The sequence below is a fragment of the Bos taurus genome, chromosome 19, assembly GCF_002263795.3.
Source record: "Bos taurus isolate L1 Dominette 01449 registration number 42190680 breed Hereford chromosome 19, ARS-UCD2.0, whole genome shotgun sequence".
Classification (NCBI taxonomy): Eukaryota; Metazoa; Chordata; class Mammalia; order Artiodactyla; family Bovidae; genus Bos; species Bos taurus.
This window is the reverse complement of record NC_037346.1, coordinates 23817676-23839426: the sequence shown is the minus strand read 5'-3', so window position 1 is coordinate 23839426 and position 21751 is coordinate 23817676. Positions and strand designations below refer to the sequence as shown.

The 21751-nt window shown below is 47.1% G+C and overlaps 1 protein-coding gene across 8 annotated transcripts in view; it reads right to left on the bottom strand.

Annotated features, from left to right (window-relative positions):
- Positions 1 to 21751, bottom strand: part of RAP1GAP2 (RAP1 GTPase activating protein 2) — a 202277-nt gene that overhangs the window by 27611 nt on the left and 152915 nt on the right. For all 8 annotated transcript variants that reach the window (XR_009491678.1, XM_059878465.1, XM_003587395.5 and 5 more), the window contains 6 exons: positions 18923 to 19001; positions 18095 to 18148; positions 15057 to 15140; positions 10130 to 10230; positions 7373 to 7502; positions 3976 to 4131 (listed from right to left, as the gene is read on the bottom strand). Coding sequence is in view for 7 of the 8 variants with exons in the window: in XM_059878465.1 (XP_059734448.1) it covers positions 3976 to 4131; positions 7373 to 7502; positions 10130 to 10230; positions 15057 to 15140; positions 18095 to 18148; positions 18923 to 19001 (604 nt within the window). In the remaining variant the exon portion in view is untranslated. The remainder of the gene's footprint in view (positions 1 to 3975; positions 4132 to 7372; positions 7503 to 10129; positions 10231 to 15056; positions 15141 to 18094; positions 18149 to 18922; positions 19002 to 21751) is intronic.

The window sequence follows — 21751 nt, the reverse complement described above, 5'->3', positions numbered from 1 at the left end:
TCTGGCTGGTTCCAGCCGCCGAACTGTTCCCCCTCCGCCACCCACCGTGCAGCCATGGCACAAGTCAAGAATTCCACCCGTGGAGCCAAAACTGGGGGGAGGGGAGGGGAAGGCCACTGAGGGGCTACTGATGGAGATGAGGCCAGAGGCCAGGCTCTGCTCTCCCTTCTTCCCATCCCGTGCCCGCTCCTTCTCAGGCGTGCGTTAGAGCAGTCTGTGCTGACTGGGGAAGACACACTCTTAAATCCACCCCAGTCGCCCAGCCAGACAAGCCCACGGAAAGGAGAGAGGAGCCTTCCTTTGACGGCCATTCTCGACCCCACATGCTCCATCTCCTGACCCTTTTCCAGCCAAACGTCCGAGCCTCTGTTGTTCCCTCTTCCTGGGGACGGTTGAGTTGAAAGCAGAAGCTGCCTAAACACAACCTCACCTTCCTGTTTTCTAAATCCAGCCAAGGCCTCCCTGCAGGGGTGGGGGCAGGGCTCAGAAGGAGAGAGGCAGCAGGTGACTCTGGGGAGAGACTCTTCAGGACTAGAAAGCGGAAGGACGCATGGGCCTGTGGGTAACGAGGATGCGCCAGGGAGGCGGGGAGCCTCCAGGGACTTCAGGCTTACTAAGATCCTGTCTGTCCAAGCGTGGCCTGGAAGCCTTAGGGGACCACAAGGTTGCCCAAGCAACAGACCAGTAGTGAAGGGAAGCAGGTACACAGATAGCAGCCCACCCCTGTGGTCTGCTTCACACAAGATTCCTGATGCTTTTGCAGAACTTGAAGAGTCTGGGAGGGGAGGGACTCCTAATGATGGTTCAGCTGGAGTTTCAAGTTAGCAGGTTAAGGATGAAATTCACATGTGAAACACACTCCAATGCGATGTTTCATGTTTCTGGGACTCACACCCCAGGTCGTGAGTCCACGTTCCCACGTGCCCTGACAGCTCTGGGATGAAGACCACAGTCAGACAGGAACAGGACTCCAGCTCCACTGTCTCCACGCTTGGTGGCTTCAGGCTTTATGAGACGCAAGCTCTCAGCTTCAATCTGCCTGCCTGTGAAACAGGGCTAATGGAAGCCTTCCTGGCTTGGGAGAACTCAAGAAGACTGCTTTCGGGGGCCGAGCACAGTGTCCGGCAAGATCAGATGCCCAGGAAGGGGTAACCATTTTCACTCGAAGCTTTTAATATTTTCCATGCTGTCTAATAAAGGACACCTAAAATACTACAGAGTTCCCCCAAACCACTTCTTAATCCACACACACGCCCGTCTTTCTCAACTCCCCCTACTTCCCCTGCTCAGCGTATCAGAACTGCTCCAACTTCTTCATTTCACACAGAAGGCAACAGAGACCCAGAGAGGGAAGGAACGACCCCAGGTCACACAGCAGTCAGAGGCAGGGCCAGGACCAAACCCCGGATTTCAGAGCTTCTCAGTGTGGGGACCTTTCCTGCCTATTTCCACCTCTGTCCTTCACCCCTTCCTCTTTCCAGTTGTTTGTTCTCCCCAGGGGGGCCCCTGCGGCACTGCTCAGCCCCCAGGGAAATCTCAGCCTCCTTTGCCATAGCTTCTAGGCCCGCAGGGGTGACACTTGGACCCCCTGAAGGATCTAACCATGTCCTCAGTTTGCCCATCACTGAAGTGCTGCTGGGGGTGTGGATAGACAAAGCTTTGGGGAACACAGTGAAAGGCTAATCTTCCTGCCTGTCCCGCCCCCTCCCCGGACCCAGCCCCCAGCTCACAGGTCTTGCCTTCTGGCTTCAGTTCTGTCTGGCAGGTGGAGCCTGAGGTCCCACATTCCATGTGCAGCCCCCCTGTCCTTATGAGCTCTGGTTCTCACCCTCTCCCTGAGGACAGTGCATTTCCTGGGACCAGAGACTGTGGCTGGGGAGACTTGGTTTATAAAGACTTCCAGCATCACCACTGGAGGTGGGGTGGTACTTCCCTGGATCTCTGATTTTTTTTCTGTCTTCTATTTTCCCATTCTGCTAAAGCTCTTGGAAACTGAAGAGCCAGTTAGCTGAACCCCATTTCCTATCAGGAACTATAAGCAGATACAAAACATCTACAAGAGGCTTCATTTGGCCAGTAGACGAGCCATATGTACATATAATGACTGATTGGCAGGGCCTGGGAGCCCTCCTCTTCCACATCTCTGAGGCGCCTTCTCGGCTTCCACTGGCTATTAGAGGACCCAGGTGGCTGTCTGAGCGTCCTGATGGTTGAACTGCACTCACGGCCTCTTCTGTCCCTTCCCTGAAACTATTTTTTATGTCACTTCCAAGTGACATGGCAGGCACTGAATGAGAACACTTACTTCCACTGAGAAATTAATCAAGCCACTGTTTGAAGTGACTGCCCATGTCAGTCAAAGCCCTCAAGGAAACACCCAAACCATGGCTTCTCCAACTTTTCAGCTAAAACTGCTCAACACCAGAAGAGGATTGAACGTGGGCATGTAAAGGAATCAGCTCTTCTCAACAAGAGAGAGTTAGGGGGGCTGGGCTTTGTTTTATTCTGAAGCCTCTGATTTGGCTTTAAAGCTGATGTGAATTTTGTACTTAATACACTTGGGTTTGTACTAGTATAAAAATTATATAACATGATTATATAACAGCATTTTTCTTTCCCAAAATATTCAGGCAAAATTGATACCGTGTAAAGATGGCTAGGAAGTGCTATGGCCTCAGGAACCCCAGAGACCAGCACTGGCCTCAGCTACTATAGAGAAACAGAGACCTCCCTGGTGGCAAAGTGGATAAGAATCCACCTGCCAAGCAGGGGAGACGGGTTCGATCCTCGGTCTGGGAAGATTCCACATGTTGCGGAACAACCAAGCCCATGCACCACGACTTTTGAGCCTGTGCTGTGGAGTCCACAGGCCACAGCTACTGAGCCTGTGTGCCACGGCTGCTGAAGCCCTCCCGCCCTACAGGCCACACTCCACAGCAAGAGAAGCCACTGCAGTGAGAAGCCCAAACATCGCAGCGGAGAGTCGCCTCTGCTCGCCGCAACTAGAGAAAGCAGGAGGTCAGCAGCAAAGACCCGGTGCAACCAAAAATAAATATAAACACATGCACAGGAAACATTTCAGGCCTACGGTTTCCTTTTCCCAGGCTCCTTTTCCCTCTCCCTTACAGTAAGGGAGAGCATGGAGCTCTCTGAGAATTTGAGCTGTGGCCTCTCTCCCCAGAAAACACAAAGAAGCATGTGAACTCGACATTTTGTCCTTATTTACAAGGAGTTCAAAGACTGTCAAACATCCACGTTTTAACTCTGCCCCAGTCTATGTCCCTAGGATCCAGGCATCCCAACACCACTGTGATATAGAGAAACTGTTACCCAGGGAGTTGGACTCACTCCGCACAGAGAAGCGAAGGGGAGGGTTAGCGACACAGCCATCAGGAGAGGGTAAGGTGAGGGCAGCTGAGGCTCAGCTACATCCCCAGGGATTCTGAGCCAATGCGTCAGAAGGCTTAGACCCAGATGCTCACAACCAGCTGTGAGTCTTCAACTTGAGATCATTTGCCCAGAATGGCTAAATCAGAGGACCCACCCAGGGGCCAGGGTCTACCAGGCCCCCTGCTCTCCACCCTTCTCACCCTGAACATCTCTCCTTTTTCTTTCTTCCCTTCATTTGTTACCGCCCTCCTTCCACTCCCCTTTCCTGACAGTCCTCTCCCCTTTTTCTCTTTCACTCTTCTCTGGCTGTTCCCCGCTCTAGGAAACGGCACTACCAGATTCCAGGTAGGGACACAGGGAGCTCTTCAACCCCTGAGTTAGAGGTTGGGAAGCCCAGGGGCAGCAAGATGGATGCGATGACTTCAGGAGGCGCTCTCCAAGAGTCTCGCTCCCAAATCCCAGAAACCCGAGAATTTATGGGAAATCTACCACATTTTTGGAGAATGGTCTGAGGAGCCACAAAGCCCTGGTGTTCCTCGATATTACTGATTCTACGTCCTTCCTCCAACGGGACTTTCTCCTTACCTTGTAGGATGGGGGCTCTGTGCCTGGGTTCTCGGCCTGCACGACAATGTAGGCATGTAAGAAGTTGGAGGCAATCATGTCTGGGACAAACGGTGTGTTTTCTTCTTGGAAGATGATGGCCACAATGTCGTTCCCGATGTGTCTCTTTCTCTGGAGCTAAACAAAAAGGTTTCCATTATTCTAAGCCAGTAAGAACATCCTGAAAACAGAACTGGTCTATATAGGAAATTCCTCATTATTCTATCTTTATACATAAACCCTGGAACACGGAGACCTCTCTCTCCAGGGACCTTTTTCTTTCAATCTTTAGAAGCCACTAAAAAGGAAAAAAATGAGAAAAATGCCTAAGTTGTCAGGACCAAGCTCTACAGCATGTAGAGTTAGCCCTGACTCAGGACTCAGGGAAAATGGTTAAAAAGTGTTGCTGAGTTTTGCCCTCAGAGAGCTCACAATTGACCTGAGAGGGACACAGACACTGGTGGAGCTGCCTGAGAACACTAACAAAGGCACTAACAAAGTGATTTAGGGATAGGAGGAGAAGGGGACGGCAGAGGATGAGATGGCTGGATGGCATCACCGACTCGATGGACATGTGTTTGAGTAAACTCCAGGAGTTGGCGACAGGGGGGCCTGGTGTGCTGTGATTCGTGGGGTTGTAAAGAGTTGGACACGACTGAGCAACCGAACTGAACTGAACTGAAATCAGTCACCACCCACGAAGTGCCTGATACTATGGGGGCAGAGAAGGGGGCAAAGTCAGAGGCCTAATGGTAATCCGAGAAGACTTCCTGGAAGAGGAGATTGGGAAAGAAGGGAGCACTTGACGGAAATGTGGATGCACGGGAAGGAGGGGCCAGAGGGAGAAGAACCAGGCTTAGAGAAACATGGACAACCTGGCTTGATGGCAGTCATGGGGGAGAGAAAAATCTGACCCCGATTTAGGATCCCAGGTTCTGCCAGGTGCTGTCACAGGAGCTCTCAATCACCAAGCACCTACTGTGTGCCAGGAACCATGCTGGGCTGTTCACACGCATGATTTCAAATGTTGAGGCCCTCCTGTATACCAAATCCTGGCTGGATACTTATCTAGCTTTGTTCCTTTATTAAGCACCTCCTGCATGCAAACTATGTTTCCCATTGAGTTTCCCACTTACTGAGCACCTGCTGTATACTGAGCCCCGCACGGGGCACTTTTACAAATCGTCTCACTTATTCCACACACAGCATCCTGTTTCTTCAGATGAAAAATTAATATCCATTCAGTCCTTGCTGAGAGTCAAGCTCTGTGCACGTCCCACTCAACAGAGGAGACACCGAGAGCAAGACAGGCAGAGAACAGCCCTCAGTCTTAGGCTGGGGCGAGGGGTGAGGGGGCCGTGAAGGAACAGAGCTGAAGGTAAAACACAGCAAAAACCTAGCTTGGAATCAAAAGGAGTCCTACTCCTGTTTGCTTCTGGAACATTCAGTAGTTATTTTAGAGCCAAATCACAGTCTCCTTTGCCAATTTCCTTTTTTCCTAAGAAGCCAGGCACTTTGTTTATAACATCACATCTGTGCTCCCTCCTGGGTTCCCTGCTCAGAAGCAACAGAGTCCGAAGCTGGTGAAAGGGCCCAAGTTCCTTCCTTATCTGCCTAGAGACTAAAATGGTACAAAGGGTGGGACGGGGCAAACGGGGCCACCGCAGACACCAGCTACTGGTTTCAGGGCTCAGGGAGGAAGAAAGGTAGGTCGGACATTCCCTGGCGGTCCAGTGGTTAGGACTCTGGACTCTCCCTGCTGAGGGCCCGGGTGCCATCCGGTCAGGGAACTAAGATCCTGCATGCCACAGAGCATGGCCAAAATAAGTAAATAAATAAAATGACTATTTCTCTATTTTACCATCAAAACAACTCCTCTTAAAAAAATTAAAAAAAAAAAAAAAAACACGGTTTGCAGGGCAGGAATAGAGATGCAGGTGTAGAAAGTGGACTTGTGGACCGAGCATGGGAAGGAGAGGGTGGGCCAAATTGGGAGAGTAGCATTGACATACACATGCTACCTCACATATAAACTCGATAACTAGCAGGAAGCTTCTGTATAGCACAGGGAGCTCAGCTCGGTGCTCTGTGCTGACCTAGACGGGTGGCACGGAGAGGGGAAGGTGGGAGGGAGGCCCTGAGAGAGGGGTCACATGTATACGTATGGCTGATTCATGTTGTTGTACAGCAGAAACTAACACAGCACTGTAAAGCAACTATCCTCCGATTAAAAAATAACTTTTTTAAAAAACTGGGAGGATATCTTTATGACTTGAGAAAAGGCAAATATTTCTTAGCCAAGATACCAAAAATGCATTAAAATTTTAAAGCAGTAAATTCAAAGCTACACATCATTAAATTTTAAAACGTTGCTTGTCAAAGAACTTAAAAAAAAAATCAATAAGTCACAACCTGGAAAAAAACATAATAAAAAATAAATAAAGTAACAAAACTAAAAAAAGGCCAGGTCCTCCCTGAGGACATGCAACTGTCTGTGCAGCAAACGAGAGGGGAAGAGGGGACGCACGTGAAGCGCAGTCTCATCCAGGGGTTTCCAGTCAAGCCAAAGGCTGGATTCCTGTCCACGGCAGGTGCACTGAGAGGTGAGGCTGTGGGATTAGAAAAGCTGTAGTGGGGTGAGGGCGTGTCTCATGCAGTAACCAGTGTTACATCTCTGAGCCAGAAGAGTGGGCAGTGAACAGCTGCTAGGTAGGAAGTCTGCCACAAGCCAGGCACTGTACTGAGCCCTACAATCGGAACCCTACGTGATCTCCACCACTACCTTCTGACGTTCGTGGTATAAGCCCCATCTTACAGATGAGATGAATGAGACCATGAGGTTACCAGCTTGCCCAGGTCACAAAGCCCTAAGGTGGCAGAGCTGGCTCCAAGCTGCCATGTGCAGACCCCATCATGTACTCTTTCATCACCACTCTCCACGATCAGGGCACCTGGGCTTTGCTCCCAACTCTGCCCCTATCACCTGGGAAATAGTCTTAATGCTTCCCCATCAGTCACAGAGGGGTATCCAAGAACTCGGTCCCGCCTCCCACGCAGGCTGCTGACCTGCGGCCTCGCTGTGACCGAGGGGTATCCAAGAACTCGGTCCCGCCTCCCACGCAGGCTGCTGACCTGCGGCCTCGCTCTGACCGAGGGGTATCCAAGAACTCAGTCCCGCCTCCCACGCAGGCTGCTAACCTGCAGCCTTGGTGTGACCGTGCAGTAGGACAGGCTTTGATAAGAGAAACAAAGTTGAATAAACAGGCCTCTGGATTATGAAAATGGGGAGAGGGGCCTCGGGCCCTGGGGGACACCAGCCTGAATCCAGGTTTTCACCTCGCACGCCCCAGGCTCCCAAAGCCATTCTGAACACAGTTACCTGCTGGGTGTCTCCCTCGGTAAACGGCAGCTTTGTAGAGACATGGAACATGATCTCCCTGTCCCGGAATATTGTGTACACTGATTCCACACCCGTCTGTCCGTGGGTCACGTCCAGGCCTCCTCGGAAACTGTCAGGGAAACAGGCAGGTGGCGGCAGGGAGAGAGAGAGAAAAGGGAAGTGGGCGAGTTGGCACGACCTTCCCTAAGGACATAGGGGCAGGAGAATGAATGGGAAGATATGGAAGAGCTGAGGGCAGAGAGATTACCATGTGGGGAAAGCAGATAACCCTCATCTGAGCAGATGAGCCCTGGTGTTCCAACCATAAATGATTATTTAGAAGACAAAGGCAGACCCTCCATTCCTAGCTTCGGCTGTGTCCCTTCCACACCATGGGAAGATGGAGGTCCAGCCACAGTTTCAGACAAATGCTGTCCCAGCTGCTAGGGGCCCCCAAGCCTGGACATAAGCCCTTCTCCTGCAAGGGCAGGTCCACAGCCCTGAGCAAGGGCAGTCAGCCATCCTGATGGTGGTGAGCCCCGCCTAGAGTATCCAGAGTCAGCAAGAAGAGGGGACAGACGCCTGACTTCTACCCAGTCAGTCCCAGAAGTGGAGGCCCCTCTTCCCCGCCATGGCAACACCCAGCTGGGAGATATCCAAGGGGCTTCCTTCTCTGGCTACCTCCTCACAGGCAGGAAAGAAAAGTACTAAGGAACTGGGTGGGCTTCTAGGAGTTGCACCTTCTTCCTTTATAGAAACATGGCTGCTGGTCGTGATCATATTCTTCAGCAAGGGGAGTGGGATACAGGTTCCTTTAAGAAAATGAAATAAAATAGACCCTGGACATTAAGTCCTCGCCAACCCCCATACATTGCAATTCAAGCCAGAAATGTGCTCAGCCCCACATGGAGGAACGCACAGGAGGCTGGGAGCTAGGAGCTCCACAGGTTCTAGACCAGCTTCTGCCACAAAGTCAGCACACACCCTTGGGCACATCACTTAATTTCTCCAGGCCTCAGAAAATAAAGGGAAAGGGTTATATGATCGCCAGCGTCCTTTGTGATTTTAATATACTTTATCTCATCAACTGTTAAGATGTTAACACTTTCTGACATTTTAACATCTCTGAAATCAAGATATATCTTATATTTTATTTTTGATGTTTTATTTATTCTGGGGGCCACTCTGTGCAGCCTCTGTGAAGCACAAGGGCTTCCCCTGTGGTTCAGCTGGTAAAGAATGCACCTGCAATGCGGGAGACCTGGGTTCGATCTCTGGGTTGGGAAGATCCCGTGGAGAAAGGAAAGGCTACCCACTCCAGTATTCTGGCCTGGAGAATTCCATTGACTGTACACTCCATGAGGTCGCAAAGAGCTGGACACAACTGAGTGACTTTCACTTTCCCTGAAGCATACAGGATGTTAGTTCCCCAACCCTTGCCCCCTGGAGTGAAAGCTCAGAATCTTAACCACTGGACCAGCAGGGTAATACCAGGATATATCTTGTAAGGATGGCATCTTAGAGCCAATGGAAAGTGGTATAATAAGAACAGTAATAATGACATCCAGTGCTTACTCTGTGCATGAAACTGGCTTAAGTGCTTCCTGGGCATTATCTATGTTAATTCTTCAACAAGCCTGTATGGTCAGTGCTATCTTTATCTCCCTTTTTATAGACAAGGAAACCGAGGTTTGCAGAGATTAAGTCCTCTTAACCTCTTGTTCAAAGTCACAGAGCTAATAAGTGGCAGGGATGAGATTTTGACCCATGTGTGACTGACTCTAGACAGCAGTGATGACCTTGAAGGGAGAGGAAGAGGGGAAAAGGGAAAAGGAGAAAGAAGAGGAGAGAAGGGAGCAGAAGGAGGAAGTGATTACTGAACACCTATGCCATGCCAGGCACGGAGCTAGGTGCATTCACACGTTAGGAAATCCTGTTAAGGTGGCTGATGAGGTGGAGAAATCTGAGGGTTTAGTCATGCTCCAGCCACAAGCAAAGAATAGGTTGGCCAGGTCTGAAGGCCCTCCCCAAGTGTTGCCTTTGTCAAAGGAAATAAAGGGCTGAGCTTTCAAAGCAATCACCCAATATTCTCTCTGTCCACTTACAGAACCACAGGCTGTTGCATAGATTCCTGCCAGAGGATTATGGTATTTGCACCAACTCTATTATCCAATTTTTTTGTGTTTTATCTAAAATGGTCACTTCCCACCCCCCATCCCCCCGCCTCCATAAACTACACAGGACTCTCTTTCCAAAATGCCTAGCAGGTGAATGACCTGCTCATCTGGAACGGAAGGTGGATTCATTTACTCTCAGTTTGAGCCCACTGTAATTAGGAAGGCAAGTCTCAAGTGGAATGATTTCATCATGCATCCCAAGGGCAAAAGTCAATGCCTTGATTCAGGTCATCTGCCGTTCGGGATTCTCCCCTGTACCACATGAAGAAGGAAATGGCAACCCACTCCAGTATTCTTGCTTGGAGAATCCCAAGGACAGAGGAGCCTGGTGCTCACAGTCCATGGGGTCACAAGAGTCGGACATGACTTAGCAACTAAACCACCACCACCACCTGTCCCACAAATTCCTTAGAGACGCAATCAATGAATGTTGAGCACTTACTGAAAAGTAATCCCATGTTCCTTGTGTGTGTTGTTAACTCTCACATGCCCCCTCCCTGCTGAAAATCAGCTGTTAGCTCTCACCCCTCCTCTAGGGCTTCATCAATGTGGCCAGAACCATCACTTGGCTAAAACTCACCCTTTAAAGTCCTGCAGCGTGATTGTGTCCCCTAATAGTTCCAAGAACTCTTTGAAAGCTGGGCTCTCTTCATTGTTCCCAAACAGCTCCTCCTCCAGGGTCTGAAAGAGAAACAGGATCAGGGACAAGAGTTAAGGAAAAAAGAAAAAGGCTTACTGGTGCCACCAAGGGAGGGAATGTGGTTGTCTGGATACCTGGTCCCTTTCTCCCTTTCCCCATTCTGCACAGTCACACTCAGTGGCTCTGTCATCCTCAGGAGGAAGGACTAACGGGACTCACTCAGCAGAGCTGGATTTTGGGGGTGATTAAGGAAGATTTCTATTTGAACAAGAGCTACTGCTCACTGATCACTTTAAAAAGAAAAAGGCATGACCAGTATTCAGATACCTTGATTTTTTAAAAGCTTCCAAAGTTTAATGGATAATACATTTTCCCAAGCCTATGGATACATAACTTCCAATCTAGCTAGCCATAATTTCACTGCACACTATATGATAATATTAATACGTGACTTTTTAAAGTACTTGAGAGTTTCCAAAATAATTTCATCATTGTGTCTTTACAACAACACTGTGTTGTAGGTACAGAAAATAAATTGAGTCTCAAAGGAAAAAATAAAAGGACAAAGCTAAAGGAAAGTGTTCTTAGACTTGATAACCAATCCAAAACTGAAAAATTCATAATAGGACTTCTGACAAAGGATTTATATTGAAAATATATAAAGAACTCTCAAAACTCAATAGTAACCAAAACCACAGTGAGACAGCACTTCACACTATAATCAAAAAGAAAGACAACAAGAAGTGTTGGTGAGGATATGGAAAAATCAAAACCCTCATACATCACTGGTAGGAATGTAAAATGGTGCCATTTCTTTGGAAAATAGTCTGGCAGTTACTTAAAAAGCTAAACATGGAGTTACCATATGACCAGAAATTCCACTCCTAAGAATACACCCAAGAGACACAAAAACAACAGTTAATACAAACAAAAAAACAACTTGTATACAAATGTTAATAATATTATTATTCATAATAGTCCCAGAGTGGAGACAACCCCAATGTCCATCAACTGATAAACAGATAAACAAAATGTGGTGAAAGTGATAGTCACTCGGCTGTGTCTGATTCTTTTCGACCCCATGGACTGCAGCCTTCCAGGCTCCCCTGGCCATGGTATTCTTCAGGCAAGAAAACTGGAGTAGGTAGGCATTTCCTTCTCCAGGGGGATCTTCCCAACCCAGGGATCAAATCCGTGTCTCTCTGCATTGCAGAGTCTTAACCATCTGAGCCACCAGGGAAGCTAAAATGTGGTATATCCATACAGTGGGATATAATTCAGCCATGAAAAAAGAATAAAGTACTGATTCATTGCACAACATGAATGAACCTTGAAAGCATTATGCTAAGTAAAAGAACTGACATCAAAAGCCACATATTATGATTCCATTTATGTGAAATATCCAGCAAATCCACAGAGATAGTAGAAATAGATACGTGGCTGACAGGAGCTACAGAGAATGGGGATGATGGGAGTGACTATTAGGTATGGAGTTTCTTTTAGGCGTGATGAAACTTTTCTGTAGTTAGTGGTAATAACTGCACAATTCTGTGAATATACTACAAACCACTGAACTGTGCACTGTATTGAGATATAAGTCACATGCTGTTGTGAATTGTATGGTATGTCAGTTATACCTCAATAAAGCTGTTATTTAAACATTTTAACAGTAAAAAAAAAAATCCAATTAGGAAATGGTCAAAGGACATGAATAGTCATTTCACTCAAGAGGATACACAGATGGCACATATGATGTTCAAATGAGAAAAGATGTTCACTGTTATTAGCCATTGTGCTTGTGAATGTGCTTAGTCGCTCAGTGTGTCCAGCGCTTTGCGACCCCACAGACTGTACCTCTCCAGGCTCCTCTGTCCACAGGACTTCCCAGGCAAGAATACTGGAGTCAGTCGCCATTTCCTCCTCCAGGGGATCCTCCCGACCCAGAGATCAAACCCGTGTCTCCAGCACTGCAGGCAGATTCCTTACCCACTAAGCCATCAGGGAAGCCCCATCGTTAGCCATTAGAGAGGTGCAAATTAAAACCATAATGAGATCTCACCACACATCTACTGGCTAAAATGCGAAATAGTAGCAGTACCAAATGCTGGCAAGGAGGTAGAGAAAATGGATCACTCACACATTGCTGGTAGGAATGTAAAACGGAACAACCGTGCTAGAAAACAGCTTGGTAGTTTCTTATAAAACTAAACATATAATCACCACACACCCAGGCAATTGTCTTCCTAAATATTTATCCCGGAGAAATGAAAACTTCTGCTCACATAAAGAACTGTATATAAATGTTCGCAGTGGCTTTATTCATAATAGCCCCAGACTAAAAACAGCCCAGCTGTCTGCCCCTCAGTGGGTGAATGGTTACACAGACTGTGGTTGTTGTTGAGTTGCTAAGTCCAGCTCTTTTGTGAACCCATGGACTGTAGCCCGCCAGGCTCCTCTGTGCATGGGATTCCAAAGGCAAGAATATTGGAGCGGGTTGCCGTTTCCTTCTCCAGGGGATCTTCCCGACCCAGGGATTGAACCCACGTCTCCTGCACTGGTAGGAGAATTCTTTACCACTGAGCCACCTGGGAAGTACGGTATAGGTGCAATTAAAAAAACAGAAGAGTAGACTGATATGATCTTGGATATGGTTTGTAAATGTCTAAAGTTTGAGAAACAATGCTCTCTAGCAGGGGCCAGCAGACTATGTCCCGAGGTGCCAAGTCTGGCCTGCTGCCTGTTTTATAAATAAAGTTTTACTGGAACACGGCCAGGCCAATTAATTTAATATTGTCTGTGGCTCCTTCTGTACTACAGAGGTAGGGTTGAATACCTGCAACACAAACAGTATCGCCCAAGAAGTCTAAAGTATTTACTGTCTGGCCCTTTGCAGAAAATGTTTCCCAATGCCTGATCTATCACAACTCAAGCCCAATATGCTGTCTGCCTCAGGTCAGGAAGCTAGGGTTCAGTAGAATAACCACTTCCAGGCAATGTACATCTTCTCCTGAAAAAAAAACAATCTAGCTTATGCTCTGGGGTATGTACCTCTCTCCAGGATTCAACTCTGTCTGGGATTACTGTCTTTATTTTTGTACTGGCCTTGAGCTTGATCATGCACTCAGGGAGGGGGTTCCTAGTTATTGCTGTATCCGCCACAGTGCTTAGCAAAGTGCCTGACAAACAGAGAGTCAGATGGGGCTTATTTATATCCTAGGGCCAGCATAGGGCTTTCACACAACAAATGTTCATATTAATCCCTCCTAATGTAGGTTTGCAAAACAACAATCCATGTTTTTTAAGAAGAGACTTTTATCTGCCCTTGCGCCCACTCCTTGCCTCAGTCGTCAGGTACGCGAACAACATGCAGACTCCCTCAGATTCCTTCTCTGAGGTAGATGGTTAATGTTCAGTAATTATAATTCTGCTGGAACATTGGACTGTAATCACCTTATGAGATCTGCTTTGGTAAATTTCACAAGCAAAGAACTTTAATTAGTGGGACTGTATTATCAGAGCTGTACAAAATAAAAATGCAATATATGAAAATAATTAGAGCAGCTACTTGAATAATTCCCTTACATTATAAGATTCATCTGTGTTGGTCTTTCAGCTCCTCAAGCCTTCATTAATTAGAGTGTTTTTAAGCAAACGCATGCCTCTTGTGGTCTAATATCTTCAGACAAGGAAGTCAGCTATCATCCAGCTGAGAAAGATGTTGTCATGCAAAAGAGATGACAGAGGTAATACTGAAAAATACTCTTGACCTATCATAAGGAGGGCCAAACCTTTATTCATTCATTCATTCAGATAACAAAGAATTGAATGTATTTCTATAAAGTCACCGTGCTAGGCTCTTGGATGATACGAAGACGAAATGGATGTGGAACCTTCTCCCATCCAACACAGATGAGGAAATAGTGGTATTAACATCCTGACCACTTCTCAGCATGTTAATAAATGTTCATGGTAGTAAAGATGGGAAGTTTGTGGTCAAATGAGTATGGGAAATACTGAGTTCAACAAAGTTATAACTCTCAGAACCTTTAAAGTGTTCCCACACAACTGATCACTCCCCTTGGAACTCATTTGTTCATAGAGTACCTCACCAGACTAGTGTCTCATGGAACATACTTTGAGAAACACCATTCTGGTCAACTAAGGTCTAACGGATCACATTTTGAGAAATACCATTCTGCTCAATGAGGGTCTCATGGAACACACTTTGAGAAACACCATTCTGGTCAACTGATTCCAAAGCAGCACATGAAGCACCCCAAGAGACAGAGAAGGATGAGCAGTGTGTACTGGTAAACATTTTTAACAACTTGCTCTCTAAAGAGAGGAAAAACAGAAGCTCTGGTGTTTGCCCATTTCCATGTTGTGAATACTTTCATCGTGGCTTATTGGAAGCCACCAACATGACACCAATGAACAAAGACCTGGGCAGAGAGCACACACTCAATGCCAGGACACTACTCACATCTGGGGAGCAAAAGCAAATTCCCAGCAGCGAGAGTGGTGGGCAGAAAGAAAGCAGCCTTCACTAATCCATTCCCCTCCACCCTGTCTGATTTTTCTTGTGACCAACAGCCCATTGTTAAACACAAGCAGAAGTAAGCCAGGAAAAACTAGAATTCATAAATGAAAAACTATATCGCTGTTTCAAGGATGCGCAAGCCTTTTTGAGAGCACCAGCCTACCTTGAAGACTCTGCCACCTCCAGTCTAATTCTTATGTGGACAGGATGGTTGTACTCACAATGTTTAAGAACATAATCCAGGAGCTCTTGTGTGTGGGGAATGGGAAAACAAGCATCCCCAGGGAGAAAACACAGGCTCGAGGGATATGGATTCATGATGCTTACCTGCCTGGCTTTCTGGTAAATGACCCCGAATTTGAATGTGTTGTTGACGTCATGCTCGTCGTAGGACACAATCATTTGGGAGGCCTGGAATACGAGGAAATAGAAGAAATCAGATTACTAACCTGGAGGCAGAGTGAGGAGGCAGGTGGAAGGGGAAGTACCCATTTCAGTGGAGGACGGGCCCCGGTTGATATGAGATGTTCACACGTGGAGAAAGAGAAGAGATGAAGTCAAGTACACAGTCAGGATGCAGCTCCGAAGGTCTCAACTAGCTCCCAGCCCCTGGGCTTCCCCCAGTGATGAAACCTCTGGGTCACCCATTCCATTTCCATCTAGATCTATCAGCCAATGCCTGTGCACAGAGAGAGTCCTGCAGAACACAGGGAACTGACTTGACCCCAGTGTTTTTATCTGGGGAGTAAAAGTGAAGCTGGAACCCCAAAACCATAGTCATCAAGGATGATGCTAGCTCTAATTTCACCTCTAATCAGCAAACTTTTTTTTATTTGGCTGTGCTGGATCTTCGCAGCTGTGCACGGGCATTCTCTAGTTGAGGCAAGCGGGGCTACTCTTAACTGCAGTGCATGGGCTTCTCATTGCAGCAGCTTCTCTTATTGCGGAGCATGGGCTCCAGAGCATACAGTCTTTAGTAGCTGTGGCACACAAGCTTAGCTGCTCTACAGCGCATGGGATCTTCCTGCATCAGGGATCGAACCCATGTCTCCTGCACTGGCAGGCAGATCCTTAATCACTGGACCACCAGGGAAGTCCAGCAGAGAGATTTTCAGCAAGGCGCTGCTCCCGTCCAGACTTCAATCCCCCTTATCCATAAAATGAGAGATCTCTAAGGAGGAACATACCCTAATTCAATATGCAAAGAAAAAACAAACAAAAAACCCTGACCATTGGTTCCATCTAATTGTCTCTTGTGTTTCAAAGAGTCGGTCAGAAACACTAATCTCTAATTTTCAGGCCACTGCTTTACCTGTGCAGCTTTGATTAAACCACTTAACTTCCTTGGGCTTCAGTTTCCTCATCTGTTCAATGAAGACATGTGGCTGTGAAGATTCAGGGAAACGGGGCACACGAAGTGCAGAGCACTCAGCGGCTATTATCATCAACATCTAGGTAAACCCTCTAGAAAGATCAGAGCTGGACCAGATTGTTAGGAAAGAGAAGACTTAGTGGCTATTCTCTGCAATAAAAAGGAAGGATTCGACCACATGAGATGCTACGGGAAGAACAAACCAGACACAACTTGTTGGCCTTAGTACGTGACCCATGTCAGCTGTCACACCTGACATCTCTCTCTGTGGCTCTCAGCTGCCTGATGAAATGGACACGTCTCAGCTTCACCTGGAAGATCAGCACTGCCTGACCCCAGAGGGCGCCCCCCGACTCCCGTCTGGGATGAGTCAAAGGCTCGGAGCAGTTGCCCTGCCCGGGAAGAGGCACTGAGCCATGGATAGCCTCCAAGGAACATTCTAAACTCTGTGAACTGTAAAAACATGCACACATCTCAGCCAGATGAACATCCCAGCCGGACGAAGCAATCCTTCCAATCTAGAAAACGTGAAAATACAGCTGCTCTTCCATTATTCCCAGAACTGGAGGCTTTACAAGCTACAGAGAGAACACTACAAAAATGAGAGTCATCCGTGGCTATGATTTGACAACGAAAATTGCCAAATTCGTAGTTAAGTTAGGGTTTTATGATGGGGTTTTGATGTTTGGTTAAACCTCAGTAATTCAGCTTTAATTACAAAAGGGAGGGCAGTCTGAGTGATAGAAAATGTTTGATGGAGCGCAGCATATTACTGGGAAGTGCCTTGCATGCTCGGATGGGGTGAAAGAGCTGTCTTAGAGGAGAAGGACTCTGGCACATTCTCCACATGGGAGAAGATTCTGCCATTAACTCTGCCACCGTGTGGGGACAAATAGAGTGTCAAGCACAATCGTGAAAATCTGAGGTGTTGATTCTAGGGGTTTGGGGTGTCCCAGACAGGACAGGGTCCCTCTTCACACACACTCCCACCAGACGTTTCACCTCCTGGTTCCTGGTTGTCATAACCGGGACTCAGGAAATGGACTGACCAGCCGCAGCCAGCCTCAGCTGGCCCACAGTGGACGCTCAGGAGCACCAACCACTTTGCACGATCTCTGCCTACACCCTGCGGGCGCCCAAAGCAGTGGCCAATGCCCTGGGTCTCTTCCTATGGCCAACTATTTTTTCATTTAAAACAAAAATTGTATTTTTATTTTTTGGCAGTGCTGTGCGGCATGAGCGATCTTAGTTCCCTAACCACGGATCAAACCTATGCCCCCTGCATTGGGAACTTGAAGTCTTAACCACCGGACCACCAAGGAAACCCCTCAATGACCGATTTAAAGTGATTCACTGTCCATGCGTGATTTAGATCCTTTCACGCCGAGTTGTTCTTGAATGGGCTTATGAGTTCATTTTGTGAGTACTGTTTTTCTCCTCACCCACACCCCCACATCAGAACTGGGGTCAAGATCAGGCCAATCCTAAAGAAGCTGTTAACAGAGGACCAGCCGAGTCGATTAACTAGAGCCCGGCGGAAAAGGCCTAGCTTGTGAGGCCTCAGAACTGCAGTAATGTCAGCAACGGGGAGCCGAGGTCTGGCCTTGTATTTCTTAGTGGGGTTCTGCCTTCTGCTTGCTCCCCGACTCCATGCTCATGGCTGACCAGGTCTGCAGCAGCCCCCCACATAGAGGCAGAATCACTCCCCAGCTCAGCACCAGCCTTGGGGAGGTTCAATCAGGGTGAGATGGAGAAACTGCTACCCGTCTGCTGTCCCCATTCATGGGGGCCAGAGACCCAGGCGTGAATGAGGATGGGTTTCCAGCAGATCAGTTTGTGAAGGGGTGGGCAGGGAGAGGGGAAGACATGGAGATTTGTCATGGAGACCCCACAAAAACCCCCAAGATGCATAGAACTTCCCACAGAGCCACAGGCATGCAAATCCAAGCCAAGCGGCAGCGGCCTGAGTCAGGGGGAAGGAAAAGGTCCTCACCTTGGGGTACAGGACGGGGTTGAATTTCAGCCCCACTGCGTCGTCACAGAAAGCCTGAGCGGGGAGAGAGAAACACACAGCTCAGGGGCCATGTCCACGGAGCACACCTGGGCTGCCCTGCCCACCAAGGGAAAGAGCATGAGGCCAAGATCTGCAGGGCCCAGGGGTCTGGGGTCAGATGCTGGGCACTGCTGGTCACTCACATGTGGTCAGGAAAGTCAAGAGACCTTCCTGGTGTTTCCCACTGAAGTGAGGCCATCAAAGGTATCCAGCACAGCTCTGCCTGGCCTTCCCGCTCCCGGAGTGTGGGTCCAACCCAACGCAGCTGATCATCCTTCTTGCCCCACGTTTCTGACTCAGTTCCCAGCATCCCAGAGAAGGGACCCGGGCCCCTCCATCCACTGATGGCTCCTTACCTGAAGGGCTTCTCTGTCTGGATCAACAGCCTGACCATCCCTCAACCCCAACCATCCTCTACTGTAAGGCTCCCAGCTGCCCCCTCCCCTCCATCCTCCTCTGAAGCCCCACCATACTCTCCATATCCAGGCCTGTCTCTCCATTTCTCTGGTCTCCTGAACTAGCTGCGAACTTGGTGTAAGAACCTGGGATAAGAGCAGCCTGTTCCCTGAGCAGCCTCAGCAGCGAGGATGAGGTGGAGTAGGGATTTGGGGGTATCCACCAACAGCTCCCCCACCCCATGCATACAGTCAAGGGTCCAAGAGGACAGTGGCTCCTCCTTCCCAAGGGCAGAGCCTACCCAGGACAAGCCTGTACCCCCAAGACCCGGCCTAAAAGAGGAAGCCACCTCCTCTTGGTGCCAGCTTTTACCTTTGCGATCTGAGGGACACTGGGCAACTTGCTCAGTCCGGCCAAGGGAATCCGCTCGTGCACCGTCTTCACTTTGGACCTACACACGTTCAAAAGATGAGAAGAGGTGAAGATCACCTTTCACGACATGGATGAGGATGAGAAAGGGGAGTCCACAGAAATGGAGTCAATGAGGAAGGTGGCTGAGGTCAGAACAAGCCACAAAGCAGGTATCTGATTCATGTCACCCCTGGGTCAGACCTGCCTCATGCCACCCGACCCAGGCATTGGGTGCCCCTGACTAAAATGCGAAAACAGAATCCTACTTAGGGACCCCATGGGAAATGGATACTCAAAGAACCTGCTGGGTACAGCTGACTGCAACTGAAACCCAGGAAATGCAAATAGTCACCTTCAAACTCAACATTATTTTTTTGCTTCTTGCTGGGTTTTTTGTGTTCTCCAGAAGAAGTGGGCAGAGCTTCTGGATATATTCGGGTCTGACATGCAATTAAACCTTAGGAAAAGAAAACCTAATATTTGAAAATCTGGACTTACTCAAAATATAAATGGGATGCGAGTTGCTTTATAAAGAGATTCACCATAAGATTCTAAATTTAGCCCATTCCCCTGATTCATTCAGCACATTATGAAAGTGTTGAATTCCACCGAATGCTTTTCTGCATCTGCTCAGATCATCATATGGTTTTTAATCTGTTAACCTGGTGGATTACATTTCTGTTGAGCTATCTTTTCATTTCCTGGGTAAAACTCCACTTGCTTATGCTGTATTATTTTTTTTTAAATCCTCCTGAATTTAACTTGTTGATATTTCATTTAGAGTTTCATACCTATATTCAGTAGCAATACTGGCCTATTTTATTTTCTTGTGCTTCCCTTGTCCAGTTTTAATATCAACCTCAAAAAATAGGAAGCATCTCATCCTTTGAAATAGTTTGTATACCATAGGAATTTTCTGTCCCGTAAAGATTTGCTAAACTCTGTCTGTGAAATCTCTGGGCCTGCTCTTTTTCATTTGGAGGATACTGTTGGCTACCAGTTAGGTTCTTTAAAGGTGAATGTTAAGGTTGTCTACTCTTCACCAAGTCAATTTTGGTAATCTATGTTTTATTCTATAAAATTATCCATCAAATGCATTAATATAAAGTTGTTTTCGGTGTTCTCTTAAGACTTCATTTCTATTTGTGGTTGTATCCCTTCCTTCATTGCAGAAATAGTTTCTGCTGGTATCTTTTCTGTTTTCATTATCAGCCCTTGCTGGGGGTTTAGTTTATTAATCTTTTCAAAGAGATAGCTTTTAATTTGTTTACTATCTCTATTCTTTTTTTTTTTTTGCCTTCTACTTCACTAGCTTATGCTTGCCTTTTTTCTTTCCTTCTATTTTCTTTGGTTTCTGCTTTGCCTAAAGCTATGACAAACCTAGATAGTGTATTAAAAAGCAAAGACAACGCTTTGCTGACAAAGGTCCGTAGAGTCAAAGCTATGGTGGTTTTTTCCAGTTGTCATGTATGGATGTGACAGTTGGACCATACAGAAGGCTGAGCACCAAATAACTGTTGCTTTCAAACTGTGGAGCTGGAGATGACTCTTGAGAGTCGCTTGGACAGCAAAGAGATCAAACCAGTTAATCCTAAAGGAAGTCAACTCTGAATTTTCATTAGAGGGACTGATGCTGAATCTAAAGCTCCAATATTTTTGGCATCTGATGCCAAGAGCTGACTCATTGGAAAAGACCCTGATGCTGGGAAAGATTGAAGGCAAAAGGAGAAAGGGGAGGCAGAGGATGAAATAGATAGCATTACCAATTCTATAGATAGCGGAGGATAAGGGGAGCCTGGCATGCTGCAGTCGATGGGATCGCAAAGAGTGGGATACAACTTAGCAACTGAACAACAACATTCTTTTTCTAACATCCCAACCTGCATGCTTACACACTGAATCTTTCTTCTTTTTTACAAATGCATTTAAAACTATACATCTCTCCCTAAGTACCACTTTAGCTGCATCCCACACACTGATAGGTGGTATTTTCACTGTCACTTAGTTCTAAATATTTTGTCAGTTCTTTTGTGATTTCCCCTTCAGCACATGAGTTATTTAAAAGGGTTTTCTTTGTTTTTTATTTTTTTTTACCATTCCAAATGTACGAGTTTTATCTTTCAGTATTTTAATTGCTGACTTCTAATTTAATTTTTGTATATTCTGGGCATATAACCTATTACATTAGTTAGAAAGTCACTCGGTCGTGTCCAACTCTTTGCGACCTCATGGTCTATACAGTCTATGGGATTCTCTAGGCCAGAATACTGGAGTGCGTAGCCATTCCCTGCTTTAGGTGATATTCCCAATCTAGGGATCGAACCCACGTCTCCTGCATCACAAACGGATTCTTTACCAGCTGAGCCTCAAGAGAAGCCCCCAGATATGATATTTATTATTTGAAATTTGCTAACTTGATTCACGGACTGTTTTTTCACGTCCATGTGAGCTTGAAAAGAATGTGTCTTTTTTTTTCTTTTGTTGAGTTCAGGAATGTATCAGGAATGTATGTTAGAAGATCAAATTTGTTAACTGTGTTGTTCAAATCTATATCCTCATAATTTTTGTGTCTGCTTGGTCCATTGGTATCTAAGAGGTGTTCCTGAAATCTCCAACTGTAGCTGAGGATTTGTCTACTCACATTCCTATCAGCATTTGCCTTTTTAACCTCAAGACTATGTTACTAAGTACAAGTTCACGACTGTTAGACTTTCCAGGTGGACTGTTCTTTTGATCATCGTGTAGGCTAAGGCCTCTGAGGGGTCCAGTAAAGAGCGTCTCTCCTGGCCC